General features: G+C 41.3%; 1 protein-coding gene across 2 annotated transcripts in view; it reads right to left on the minus strand.

The window, feature by feature from the left end:
* Window positions 1-14,750, minus strand: part of CD2AP (CD2 associated protein) — an 84,806-nt gene that overhangs the window by 41,777 nt on the left and 28,279 nt on the right. For both annotated transcript variants that reach the window (XR_010372380.1, XM_064448166.1), the window contains exon 3: window positions 796-949. Coding sequence is in view for 1 of the 2 variants with exons in the window: in XM_064448166.1 (XP_064304236.1) it covers window positions 796-949 (154 nt within the window). In the remaining variant the exon portion in view is untranslated. The remainder of the gene's footprint in view (window positions 1-795; window positions 950-14,750) is intronic.

Below are 14,750 nucleotides of genomic sequence, written 5' to 3' on the forward strand. Positions count from 1 at the left end.
TGATTTTCATGGACAGGCCTGCAGCTCTCATTCAGGTACCTGACAATACAAGCAGAGCTCACATGAAGTTACAGAGCAACTCCCTGGATTCTGGAGGGGATCCAAATCCTGTTCCCAGGAAAATTCACAGAATCACACAGAATGGCGGGGGTTGGAAGGGACCTCTGGAGATCATCTCATCCAAACCCCCTGCTTGAGCAGGCACACCCAGAGCAGGGGGCACAGGACCGCATCCAGGCGGGGGGTGAATGCCTCCAGGGAAGGGACCCCACAGCCTCCCTGGGCAGCCTGTGCCCCTGCTCTGGCACCCGCACAGGGAAGGGGTTTTGCCTCATATTGAGGTGGAACTTCCTGTGTTCCAGCTTGTGCCCGTTGCCCCTTGGCCTGTCGTTGGGCACCACTGAAAAGAGTCCGGCCCCATCCTCTTGACACCCACCCTTCAGATATTTATAAGCATTGATGAGATCCCCCCTCAGTCTTCTCTTGTCCAGGCTGAACAAACCCAGGTCTCTCAGCCTTTCCTCATAAGGGAGATGCTCCAGCCCCCTGATCATCTTGGTAGCTCTCCGCTGGACTTGCTCAGTCATCCCTATTGCTGCTGTTAAGAACTACATATAAGCTTTCTGCCCATGCATCCAGGAGCAGAATGTGGCTCAGAATCAAAGGTTTTCCTCCTATATCTCTGGTTTTCTGTACAACCTTAAAACTAAGTCAGGCATTAAATAATTCATGTTTATTAAAAAAAAATGCACATCAGCAGCTTATGCAGCTGAAGGAATTAGAAAGACTACATACTCTTCTTGAAGTTTTTGGATGGGGGATGAGGCTGAAATCCTCCTGCCGGAAGCCCATAGCTGCTGATACGCTGCACAAGGCTGGCTACATTGCCAGATTTCTCCCTCCTGACTGGTACGGCATCATCCTTGGGCTCTACATCCTTCTTAACTTCCTGAAACAAAAGATTTAAAAGACTGAGAGGCCATTTAAATTACTCAAGATGTCAGTGTTTTTAGACAGGCACTCCATAGACTAACAGATTTTAGGTACTTACCATTTGGAGTGTAATGATGTATTATACTCAAAAATCATGGCATCCTGTACCTAAACATACTAACAGCATTAATAAACTTGACCCTTCCATACAATCATGTTAGTAAACAGGTAAGCTGACGTGTTGAGAAAATCCAGAAACAGGGGCAGCATTTTAGCCACCTACTCCAACCCTAAGAAAAGTAGCTTTGAGCCCAGAAGTCCCATATTACAACTCTTAAGTCAAAGCTCACATTTGAAAACATTTTTAAAAATATTAATATTACTTCAATGACAGACCCATAGGGTAGGGCACTATATAAAATATGTTAGTCTATAAAACTATATTTTAAAACTACATCTCTGCCTCAGAAAGCACAAAGGTTGTTTACAGATAAGATGCAATGTACTACTGAAAGACACGAGTGGAAAAAATGTGAGATAGAAGAAATAGAGTGGGAGGGGGGAAAGTAACAGAGACGTCATTTTTCTGATAATTGTCTCCCACCTTCCTGTCTTTCTCAGTTAAGGTGTTAGCTTTGGAACTGAACATGCCAATCAAGACTAAAAAGCCTATAAAAAAGAAAGCATCAGTTCTTGACAGAAAAGGCCATGTACGCAGCAGTTACTCTACTGCATCACCTCATTAAATGATATTCCACTGGAGAACAGATAATCTGAAAGAGGAAATCATTTTGCACAAGGAGAAACCCATTAAGTGAGATCAATGGCCCATCTAGTGCAGAACACAGCTCCCAGCAGCCGCAATCCCAGATGCTCTTTAGAGAACTAGCCTGCAACCTGGATCCTCCCACAGTCCCAGGGCACCTATAAGGGTTTCATTAGGGAGATACATTCCCTCCTCTCTGCCTTTCATGTCTGGAGATGAAGCTGTCCAATCCTGTTCTGCACCCTGTCTCCACATATTCCTTGGGGATAAACATCAGATATTTGCTCTCTGTACAGCTCCTCTCATCTGCTTTAAGCGCACACCTTACTAGTCCCAGTGTGTGCTCCCCACTACTGCACTTAGTTTATCACTACCTCCACGGCTGTGTAAACCTTGGTCACATTCCCCCATGGGCTTTATCCTCTCAACTGAAGAGTCCGAGCCTTGTCAGCCCCCCTTTAATGTCTAGTCGCCTGTACCTGTTCTGGTCTCAATAGATATAATGACACCTGGCATCCTGCCGGTGTTTTGGGCTGTCATTGCTCCTGGAGCTGAGGATTTTGCAGAACTGAAAGCAGCACTACCAGACATTCATGAGCTGATGCTCAACTCTTAACTGGCAGTTCCATGTAGGCATGGTATGGATTCCCTGTTCTTACACACATTACTTGGCATTTACCTACCTTCAACCTCGTCTGCCACCCTTTTTGCCCGCTCAGCTCCTTGTCATCAGCATGGCATTGGACTACAGAAGAGTTTAATAGCACTCACAGAATGGGAGTGTCAATTCGAACTCCCCCTCCACATGACCAGAGGTGCTGAACAAAGCCAGTACCGCAACCACCAGCTCCTGGGGGATCCCATCGCCGACTCTCCTCTATCCTGACAAGTCACTAGTAAGTCCTTTGCTTCTTATTCTTTAAGCAACTTCCAATCCATGAAAGAATTTTCCCTTCAGTCTCAGAGCATCTTCATTCCTTCAATAATTTGATGGAAAACTTTGTCGTAAAGACTTTCTGAAAACCCAAGTACATTACATCCACTGAATCTCATGCGCCTGTGTGCTTAGCAAGGCCCTCAAAGCCTGTCAGCTTTCCCACCACCACAGCATTACAATGTCTTAAGGAAAGCAAACACCCATAAGTACTTTGCAGCTTTTTTGTGACCCACTTGAGAAAAATTCTTCCATCCATCACCAGTAGCCACTGGTTAACAACTCCACTAGTTATTTCAGCTACAGCTGCAATAAAATATTTAATAATATTTGAAAAGAGTACTGGAGATATATATGTAAACACACACTCCTATTAATGTCATGTGAACTCTTAAATGTGATCTTTAAGACAACAGAACCCATGCATTGATGAAATGCCAAAAAATGAGAATCGTATTCAACAGGACCCCTCTGGTGCTTTATGGAACATTAAAACCCAGGCTACTTACTGTAGCTGTCCAGCTAGAAAGCTCAGCAGGTCTGGAAAGCTACTGATGCTTTCAAACAAACTACAAACTTCAATTCAAACAGTCCAAACCTTCCCATTTCCCAAAAAGAGCGGAGCAAGTCAAGTAAGCAAGACTACAGACACAATTTTTCCTTCCACTCATCTACGTTACATAAAGAGCCTTTTCAGAAAACAGATTAGTAGTTCCTGCTGTTACTCTCCTTCATCCACAGGGACTTCTGTGCCGGAGATCTTAGCTCTGCCAAGATCCCATCTTCCAAGTCAAAAAAAAAAAAACAAAAAAAGCTCAGCATCATGTTGCATCGTGTCTACCTCCCATTAGAGTGCACGTTTCACATTCCAAAGACTCTGCCATTCTCAGTCTTATAGCTGGTTTTTGGCCAGTTACTTGCAAGTCTGATAAACCATGAGGAATTAAATTTGGCCACAGCTGGAAAGTCTGCCACCTGCAAAACACCTTTCTAGCTGCCTTACCGACAAGGCCATTCTGCTCAACTGTAAAACATATTGGCACTTGAAAACTTGCCTAGAGTTGATCTGCCCCTGGATTTTTAAAATCATAGTCTTTTGCTATGCAATTTATACAGCCTCCAAAAGCTTCCAGCTGCTCCAGGAACTAAAGCTTCCCCAGTTAACCAGTTTCTCCATCGGAACACTTTCCAGTGAGGAGTCAGCTCTAGGCTCCTTCCCCAGGCTTACACTTTGCACAAGACTTCAGAAGTGGCTGCTGCAATAATTTTGTGAAGATCCGAGATACAAAGGAGGAATGGGGAAGACAAACAGAAGCGGCCTGGTCAAAAATGACCTACTACTTCTAATAAATTAAAACAACAACAAAAAAAAAAACCCCAAACCAAAACACTAAAAATCCTAAACCACAAACAACTTCCAAATGCTAGAACTGGCTGCAAGGTAAGCATCACCTTTATCAGTGATTTGTAGTAAACAGATAATATACTTAAGTCCAGCAGTAGCATCAAAGGCAACAAAGTAATCGATAGGTTACGAACAACAGGAAACAATTTGAGAGAAAAAAGCAGTGACCACAACAAAATACCAAAGACCCAAAAACGAAAGGAGGAATGCTTCAGCGACTGGTTTGAGTCAGTAATTGAAGTGGTGACAGGTAGGAAATACTCAGTGTCTAGCACAAGACTAGCAACGGCAAATGTAACAGTAGATATAGTGGAATTAGATTAAAAGATAAGAGATATAAAATAACTCTGTGAGCAACAGTTACGTGAAGAAAATCTTGCAGACAGATTCAAAGGCTGGAGATTTCTTGATGAAGAATTTCATCAGCAGAAACCAGAAAGAACAGTTGGACACTGGGAGAGACTGGTACCACCAGACCTTCCTGATATAGCTAAGGTATGAAAGTTGAATACTTCAATACACAGGTGTAAGAATCCTTCCTAATCTAAAACATATAACATGAAAGAGGTTACAAGGAAAAGATCAAGATGCCTACGTGAAGAAAAAAAAACCACAGGAGCAGAGAGCTGCAAATAATCAACAAATATTTGCAACAAATAGACATGGGTCAAGAACTGATGCCAGCTGCGCTTGAATGGGAGAGTAGATGGTGACATTTTATGTCACGTTATCAGAAAGCACTCTGTGACTGTAGCATCAAGTGAAGCTGCTTTGCAGCAAGGGAAGGAAAAAACAACCACGCAAGAGTCTATCGCTACACAGCAACCAGTGATAAACCTAGTTCTGACACAGAACTAAAGAAGGGGTTAGCAGGAACCACATGGATAAGCCAACAACTGCTTTCTCCATATTTAACCCACTAACCTTTAGAACATCCCTGTACATTAATAACAAGAAAAAGAGCGTCCTTAAAGAGGAACTGCAGCATTAATTATCCTTCCTCAGGACATTAAAAACCACGTTAAATCCAAACCAAGGTAAAGCAAATTCAGGAATCCCTGGTCTCCACACCCTCAAGCAGTCAGCTACACCACAAACCAGTATTTCACACCAGTCCTGCAGCAGGAGGAAGCGGCTCTAAGATTCATTTTCAAAAGACCACGTCGGGATCCTGCGCTGTACGTACCCATCACCACTGCCAGCAATTTCACCCCGAGCATCATTGCTATGACCCTGTGGCCTTTCAGACAAGTTAAGATTCTACAAAGGAAGTAATTTCTCAACAAGACACATCAGTTTGGATCTCTGAAACTGACACTAATCAATGCAAACATTAATGTTATTAGTGGTGCATGTGTTAAGAGTCTGCAATTTAGGTTAAATAAAAGTCTACAATTCTTACACCTCTGCCCAAACAGCTGGCCTGAATTTCAGTGGTTCGAAAACTACACTGCCCACAGCTGTCATCTTCCAAGTAACACTACATCCAACCTGAACATGTCCAAAACTCCTATTCATTGGCTTCACAACATGTACGGCATTTTTCTTTGTTTCTGTTGTTTTTTAAGTCAGCCTCATACATCCAAACTAACAGAGAGGGTCTGTGCTGTCACAATACCAACAAAAAACCTCCAGGACACTTCAGCTTGTTTTGAGGTGAGGCCACCACCAGCTGCCAGCCAGCAAAACTGAAATGAAAATCTGACATTCACTGCAGCTGGAAATTTTAATATTTTTATTATGCCAGTCCGCTGCAGTTCAAGGCTTGTCAGTGTTTCCATTAGCAACACAGATTTTATGCATTTATGACTTGGCAGCAGAAGGTCAATGCAGACTGTCTCTTGGCATAAAACACACTCAACTGGGAAGTAACCACCCACTCTTTCTGTTGCAAACTCCAGCACGAGTCATAAAGGTTTGAGGTTTTCATAATCTCCACTAAACACATATTTCACAACACTTACAAAATGTGCCGAAACCACTACAGGCTGATATGCAAAAATGCACATAAATCTAACTCAACAGCAGAAAAAGATTGGGGTGATCTTTTGGGGGCTTTTGCTTTAATTGTACCTGTTAAAAGTTAACAATTCCTCAGGGAAGTGCATATATTTGTATATAAAATCTCAAAATCATTTAGGTACAACAACATGCGAAACAAGAATTATTCTTCTTTATACACAGACAAAAATCTAACATGTCTAAATTCACCTATAGCTTCATGATGCCCATTAAAATAAACAAATAAGCAGGTGGTCCTGACCTACTTTTTAAGCAAGCGAGCAGCCTTCCCACCGTCAGCTGCTTGCCCACACATTTCTCCAACGGGGACAGCAGGATCGTCCCCATTTCCCTCGCCAGAAGCGAAGAGCACCAAAATCAGTGAGGCACTGGAGACAGAGAAAGCAGGTCAGATCACCTGACAGGGCATGAGGAATGGATAGTTATAAGTAAAGTCTGTTCCTGAATTACAGGGCACAGAGAAGTTTGTTATCCAGCAAACCTAAATCCTTGACTAGATTCATCAAGCTTGAATATTTAGACTTCAGCTGCCCGCCTCCTCCAATATATGCTGTTATACCAAGCACAATCATCATTAGACTCTTTACATTATTTCCACTGTAAGCTATGAAATATCAGCTTGTATAAAAGCGATGTGCATTTCTGTTACTGGCTGAGTACATTTTAAAGCAAGATCTCAAGCAGCAGAAAACGGTCTCAATCTCTGAAGAAGCTGAAATGAAGAACGCACGAATGTAAACGTCTGAGCCTCCACATATGATTTTCTATCTCTTTTCTTCTCCTTTTCTCACCTCTCTTCTTCCCCATCAGAACAAAAATAAAGAACCTATTGACTGGCAAATTAAGTTCATGATTTCCATTTTACTGGGCACAAGATCAGTAAGACAGAATTGAACCTGTCACTTACTTTAGGGGAGAGGGAAGAATCGGAAGCTTGTGATAAATCTACAGGCAAGAATTATGTTTATGCAAGTTTATCTCTTCCCCTCACAGCCTGCAAAACCCCATCTCTAAAACATAACACATTTGTATGTCTGTGACTGTATATAAATACACATTAAGATCTGTATAGCTGCAGACAGATGAGATAGCTAATTACTTAAGCACCCATTACCTCTTGCATTTACAGTCTTAGTTACAGCAGCAGACAGGCAGGCCCAGGGCAGCTTTAACAGCTTCAGTCTCTTAAATCTAAGATATCCCACATCCTTGCAGGTTGCTGATGTCTCCTCCTTGAATAGAAAACATGTTTTCTCATCCTCAGTGCAGGTGCCCACAGAGGCAAAATATTTAATACAGGCAAAGAAAGACAGATGGATAATTTGCAGCTATTCCTATCTGCCCATTCCTTTGCTACACTTGCCACGAACTAAAGGAACAGATCGAGACAATTTATGAACCAAAATAGCTGAGAAGCTCCTGAGCTCTTTCCCTGGAGCATTCAGAGGTCAGAGCAGGTTCTACCTCCCAACACAACTGCTTGGCTAGGAGAGGTCTCCGACTCCCCAGAGGATTAAACTTTACTAATGAAAATAGAAACATATCATTTGAAAGATGATAGTAGTTACGCATCTGAAGAACAGAAAAACTTGATAACTTTTGTTTTGCAAGACAAATTACCTCCTGGGCAATTTACCATGTGTCACAGGTTGATTTTATTTATTTTTTTTTTGGCCTCGTTTATGGCTGAAGTAGGTGGTGTTCAACAGTAAATCACTGGGTTTATTTTTTAAGTGCTGGCCCACCATCAGGCTGAACCAACAGTCAGGCAGCAGCAGTTCTCGCCTTTGCCTCTTCCAAAACTGAAATTGCTTCTTATTCTGACTTCTGTACACCCCAGTCAAAGGCATTTCTGTTCAAGACTGAAGTTAGAAAAAAAGTTTCCAGCTGACAGGAGTCCCCAGCAGTTTTCACAGGAGCTACAGACACATACTGCTATGGGAGCCACTGCTGCTGCAGTTCCTCAATACTGCTCACCGCTTGCTCAAAGGCCATTATTGGCCAAGCACGGCTTTGGAAATTCCCCTAGATGGTTCTTGTAGGAGTTTTATACAGAGCTATCTATTTACTTCCAAAGTTTTCACACGCTTTAAACATTAGGGTACAGAAAGCAAAGATGCAAAGTCCTGGTAGATAAACTTATCCACCATCACACAATGCCAGAAGACACCTGTGGACTCTGCATATAGAATAGTTTCATAAATGGTTGAAGAAATATTTTCAGAAAGTTGAATTATTAATATTTGTGCCTGCTGCAGATTCAAGTCAGAATTTCTAACATTTTCCCCCAAGAAAGAGATATAATTAGCTACAGAAGAGGCAACTCAAGCCAGGCTCACACTTCTCCAGTTTGCAGACAGAACCCCAGTGTTTCCTTCTATTAAATCACACCCACATCACATTGCTCAGCATAAAGTTTAATAAGTTGCCAATATTTCTACATGTGTCATCTGCTATAATCCGTGCTAAATATAGACCGCATATTCATGCTGCCTCACTGTTAGGAAGAAAGGCATCATCAGCCAGCCAAGGTATCACTTCTTTCTCACATGGAATTGTGGAATTCTCATGTGGAATAAGCAGGATATCTGGAAAGCAGAAAAAAAGTTACCGAGTCACTTCGGACTTACAGACTAAAACTTGAACCATTGAATAAGAGCAGTATTTGAAGGTGAAGAACAGGGAAACAACTGGACTTTCCTAAATAAGGAAACCTCATCTCTACAGAGGGAATGTAGAAGCAGGCTTGGAATTTCAGATCTTGATACGGATCATATATATATTATTATTATTACACATGCATACGTATTCACACGCATATAAAAATAAGTTTTTTATTGTGAAGTGGATACTTATAAAGCTTATGCTGAACAAGTGTCAAAACAGATTCTGATCTGAGGTCTTTGCAAAATATGAGAGGGCTAAAATCACGTCATGTCTTAGCATCCTAAGAGGCTTTTGCCGATGTTAAGACAACTCTTTCCATGTGCTTTCAACAACGACCAACACCCAGATGCAGAAGACCACAGCAGTCAGATCACCAGGCCTACTGACAGTGGAGCAAAGAATCCTAAAATAAGAGGAGTAACTAAAGGAAGCACAGATGTTTACATCAATGTTTCCCAACCATTTAATTAAGAAAAAAAGTTAGTCTTAAAATACTTCTAAAAATAATACCTAAATAGTATTTTATGGTGCTGTCACATTCACAGCCAGATAAAAACATCTTAAATTGTTAACTGCATTTCTTCTCTATTCTACTTGCTTATACTAAATTTCTTGTAATTGTTTTATAGACTAACAGTTAATGTCCTGTCAACCACCAGCCACCAAAAAGTGCTTTAGATCAATGAAACCAAGAATCGCCCATGGCGGAGGGTAAGACAGATCCAGCTCCTGCAGCACGTGGTGTTTTCTCAAGCTTCCCCCCACAAGGGAAGGCAGGAAGACACATTACTTTCCCTTCTCCCAGTTAAGTGCCTCTATTGCTGGTTCAGAGAAATGTGTGATCCGTTAACCGTTACAGGTCCACTTCGATGTTTAACTCATAACATCCCTTGATCCTTCTCGCCATCATTCTGGCTTCCTGCATCCGCAGTCATACTCAGCTTTCTTCTTCCCTGCATCCCTTTTCCAGGGCACCCATCTCTCTCCATTCCCTGTAAAACCTCCAGCACTTCACTCGTGGCTGCCTCTGCACAAAAGTTAAAGCAAATTAAAACATTGCCACATCTACGTCCCATCACAACTCTTGCCTAAGACACAAAAATAAATGCTTATGAGATTTGCTGAATCAGGGCTAAAAATAAAAACCTCAAAATCTTAGTGAACATTGAAAGCTGTCTGAAGATTACATTTGATCAAAGATTCACGTATTAACTAACATTTTTAACTAAAATCACATCTTGCTTTCTGCTGCTGTTTTATAAGCAGAAAGAGGTGACAGGGCACCTGCCCGTTATCATCATCAGTTTCTAACAGTTTGAAAGCTTATTACACCAAGTCCAAAGCTAATGAACTCACAGACATACACTGAAATAATATTTTTAGGAAGTGAAAATTACACAAAAAGCATGTTAAGCCTAGCAAACATTTACCACATCTAACTTTGAGATCAGTTCCTTGTAACACGCAGAACTCAGTGTTCAATGAAGGAAAACATAAATTCAAAAATAAATTTAATACTGAAAACACTACAGTAGAGGAAAGCTAACTTCCCCCCTCCAAAAAAACAAAATTCACAAGTGGTGCAAATGTTATGAGATGCGAGGCCAGATGAGCTAGCCTCATGCAAGTTTAAGGTTCAAGTTCACAAGTAGATTACTTCATTCAACCTCATAAAAAAAAGAAAAAGAACAGATTTAATATTAACTGTGTTGGGTGTATGTTCATGTTGATTTATTAGACATATGGCAAAGTACTAAAAATACAGCACTGGAATGCACGCCCGCAGCCTCCCAGGACGTAACAAACATCAGATATTACACTACCTGGATACTGACCTTTTTGGTGTTATTACATAGGCTAATTCCAGAGTACATATTTATGGCTGCATTTCAGACTTCAGTATACAGTAAAGGTCTAAACTTTACTTCCAAATTTTCTGCACACATTCAGTCAATTATTGCTGACCAAGACGCTGGTGGTGCTTTGCAGAATTTACTCAATAAGGGTTGCAAATGCCATCTCACACAGCACACCCTGTTTGCAAGCTTCCAGCCAAAGCATGGTTACTTTTCTCTGGTGGCTGGAGAGGAAATTATAAATTTAAGCACAAATCAAGTGTAAAAACTAATAAGGAAGAGCAAAAAAAGCAGACTGTGTCATGCGGTTAAAGGAGTAACTACTTGTATGCACCTGCTGCCCCTTCCAGATGAGCTTGTGCAACAAACCCTTACAGCTAAACTGCGTGGCACTATGAGTACCCAGGAGCGCACAGCTACAACAGAGTACCATCACAAGCTGATATGCCATTTAGAAAAGCAAGAGGCACGTGTACAAGCAAGAAACTTGGACAACCCAAATCAGAGAGAATAATTAGCATATTAGCAGGATTCACACAAGTCACTACTCTTCTTTTATCCTGCCATCCTTCAGAACAGTACCTCAAGTTCCCTTCCAGACCACTACTGCTACTGAGGCAAAATTCAGGAGTCCTTTCCATTTCTCCCATGCTCTTGGCAACACAGTTTTAAAATACAGAATAGATAAATGTATTTTAAAATACTAAATATTATGAAGAAGCACAAGTGTTTTCTTCCTTCCGTGTTCACATTCAGCCACAGAAGACTTTACAATGCTATAGAGTTTTACAGCAAAACAAGAATTTTCAAATGCAAACTGAAAACTTCTTGACTAGGTGATTTTTTTAACAACATTTTAAGGCACAGATGCTCATCTAGAACAGTGAAAGGACCACATCATTTCACCAGATTTTCTGCACTTACATAGTTAACTTTTGAGGAAAGTGTTTGTGACATTTCAGATCTAATAGTCCATCAAGATAAATAATTCATATAGCCACATTAAACTTTCCCATGCCATATCTTTACAATCAACATATCTGTACTACCTTGGATTATGAAATAATTCACACCTCCCAACCAATACTGATAAGGCAATAAAATCCCAGTGTAAAAACACAGTGACGATACAGAAAGATAACCTGGCACAACAGGTGCCCACAAGTCGCTGCGTTGGCATCGCTGTGTCAGCAACAGCAGTTCAAGGTCTCGGACCATCTGCACAGGGTCAGGGCCCAACTGGTAAAACCCCAGTGGTCAATCCAGTGAGTCGACTGCAAAAGTCACAGGAATAAGAATAATCCATGCTGAGCTCTGAATCCCAGCAAAAATGCTTATATATGACTATGTATCAGTGTTGTTGGCTATATCTGCCAACGTTTTCAGCTGGTTTGTTTGTGGTTTTTTTTTAGTATTATTTTTAGAAACAATGGTTCCCCCATCATAAGCAAGGTTCACCCAAGCCATTTATCCTTACCGTCTGGCTGGAAGAATTCTTGTTTATTCAGGCCAAAATAGCTGGCTAGTAGAGATCCAGTCTCTCACCCCACAGCACAGGAATCATTATCACCATTCTCACAAATCCCAGACACGTGCTGACGGATGGGATTAGCGGGAGCAGCTTGGGCAAACCCACCTGGCACTCCCTGATAACACACTCTCCAGTTGCACTGTTTTCTCCAAAAGCCAGAAAAAGAATCAGCAGGAGCAATGGACGGCACCATCATATTGGCAGCAGGTCCTGAAGCACCAGCCTGAACTCCCAGCTTCGCTCCTTGCTGGGAGACAAAGAGCCAGCTTACACCCATTGTTTCTCTCATATACTCAACACTGAAACCAAAATTACTTAATGTGGCTTTCAATCTTGCATGTTATCTTTGTTTCTGAAAAACAAGAACTGCCAGCTTCAAAGCAAGCATCACCTTCTTACCGGCAGGGCTGCCCACCTCTCCCTGGGAAGCTAACACCACCCCCGAGCTCCTCAGTCTCACCTCCCTACGCAACCCACCACGATGAGTTTCCTCAATACAACAATAAAGCAAAGGAAAAAGCTGTATAAACTGAAATATCATTTGACCAACAGGATTCATAAATTACTATCTGATTTTCTCCAAGCCTTACTTGGATGCAAAGAACTCCTACAGAACACCTAGCAGAGGAGCAAACCCAAAAATTCTGGACATAGATATGTGTTTTATTCCATTCTATAAAGACATCCTAATTATTTCAAATGAAATGCACATGGCTTATCCTATATAGATTGTTTAAAACCTTACAGTTATTAACCTGATTTTTTAATTAATGTTACTACACTATTTAACTGTGCCTAGGTTAGAATTAAGAACGACCCAGAAGAGAGTGGCACTGTCTCACTCGCGATCCCTCCTGACTACACAATTCCCATTTAAAGTTCTGGGCGAGGTCAGCTTTCTATATTTGAAAAGGAATTACAGCAGATGCTACACTTGAAGGAGTTCTCAGCCAAAATTTCTCTCACTGATTCACAGCACACTTGGTGCTTAACAGCATCCCACCAGCGAGAACATAGGAAGGAGGCAGCAAAGACACAGCCTTAAGAAGGTGGGTCAGCTGAGCTAATACTCTAAAGTTTTGGTCTAGGGGGGCTTCTGAGGGAAGGAGTGGGGCTTGGGTTTTGTTTTGTTTCCATGGTCAAACACGCAGACCAGGAAGCTGAACAACAAAGTAACCCTTAAAAATAAATCACCCTTTTTAAAAGAAATTCTTCATGCAAGCACCACAGCTGTCTGCCGTTCCTAAGCGTCTATACACTACAGAAGGGTAGATACACTAAGCCAAACCCAAGTAATTTTATTACACAAACAACTCTAAAGCCAAGAATTTACACGATATATTAAATAAAAATCTAAAAGTTATATTGCAATCACAACCTTTAAATTTGTGCTGCTGTTAACATTCATCACCCCAAAACATGAAGTCTGTTCACAATATTTGATGTTAAGAACATACGGAAAATACAGAAAGCTTACCTCTTCCAAGGACATATTTGCTTGAACACACCCAGTGTTGCAGGTTTTTTTTTTTTATTTAGAGGGAGGAAGAAAAATGTCACAGTGAGCAAAGTTCACATGTTAATCTGAAAAGGATCCAGGCTCAGCGCTAACCTAAGCGGGAGCGGCTGCGCACACCTGCACAGGCAAAAAATTTTCTCCAAACTGCTCTGTCGCAGACATGACCTCCGCTGAGCAGGCGGCTGAGGTGGTCCCTACCCCAAATGTGCTTGTAGAAGTGTCCAGCCTGCTCACCAGAATGCCCCCAAATCTTACCGGCAAACTTCTCTACCTTAACTGATGAAAGGTACTAATTAATTATCCGCTGCTCCTCCCTCATTCAAGTTACTGCCTTGCACTTACAATCGAACTGGTTTTACTACCACGTAAAGCCTTGTTACTCACAATACAGCTAGTTACAAAGCTAAGATAGCAGTAAATTAAATAAAACAAGGAGCTTAAGGTCTTAAAAAGCCTTCTTAGCTATGTACAGACAAAAACCTTCAAAAATGGGTAGAAGGATGGACACCAAACCACCACTTCCAGCTTATCAACACAATAGCTGGCTGGAGAGTGAATACAGCTACTCAGAATAAACACTCCAAAATACAAACAACCCAACCCAAACCCAGAAAGCCTTCCACATCCCACACACCTTAACATCTCCGAAAACCTCACACATTCAATCTAACAGCATTACTGCACTGCTTTAACCCAAACTGGAGATGAATATCTGCATGCACGTTTCACACTGTGATGAATTTTAGAAAGGAAAAGCCACTCTCAGAGAAAACAATAAAAGTCTGCTAGGTTTCCACTGCTAATTCCTTTCAGGAATTTATGAAGTTGTTTATTTTAAATTGCCCATAAAGGAAGAGGGAGAAAAATGGCAATAACAATGTCAGGAACAAGAACTCTTTCAAATATTTCAGCCCCACTAGAAGCATGTATGCACACAGTTCAAACAGGAATTTCAAATCAGGTTTTGTTAATAAAATTAGATATTTATGCACTCCAAAATCCAGCACTGCAATACAGGCAGAAAATCTTTTAAAAGGCTTAACGCTGAAAAGTGAATTCAAAGAAATTAGCTTCCCAAGTGGGCAGTATAATTGCTTATACTTTTTTTTTTTTTAAC

This window comes from Phalacrocorax carbo, chromosome 3, assembly GCF_963921805.1.
Source record: "Phalacrocorax carbo chromosome 3, bPhaCar2.1, whole genome shotgun sequence".
NCBI lineage: Eukaryota > Metazoa > Chordata > Aves > Suliformes > Phalacrocoracidae > Phalacrocorax > Phalacrocorax carbo.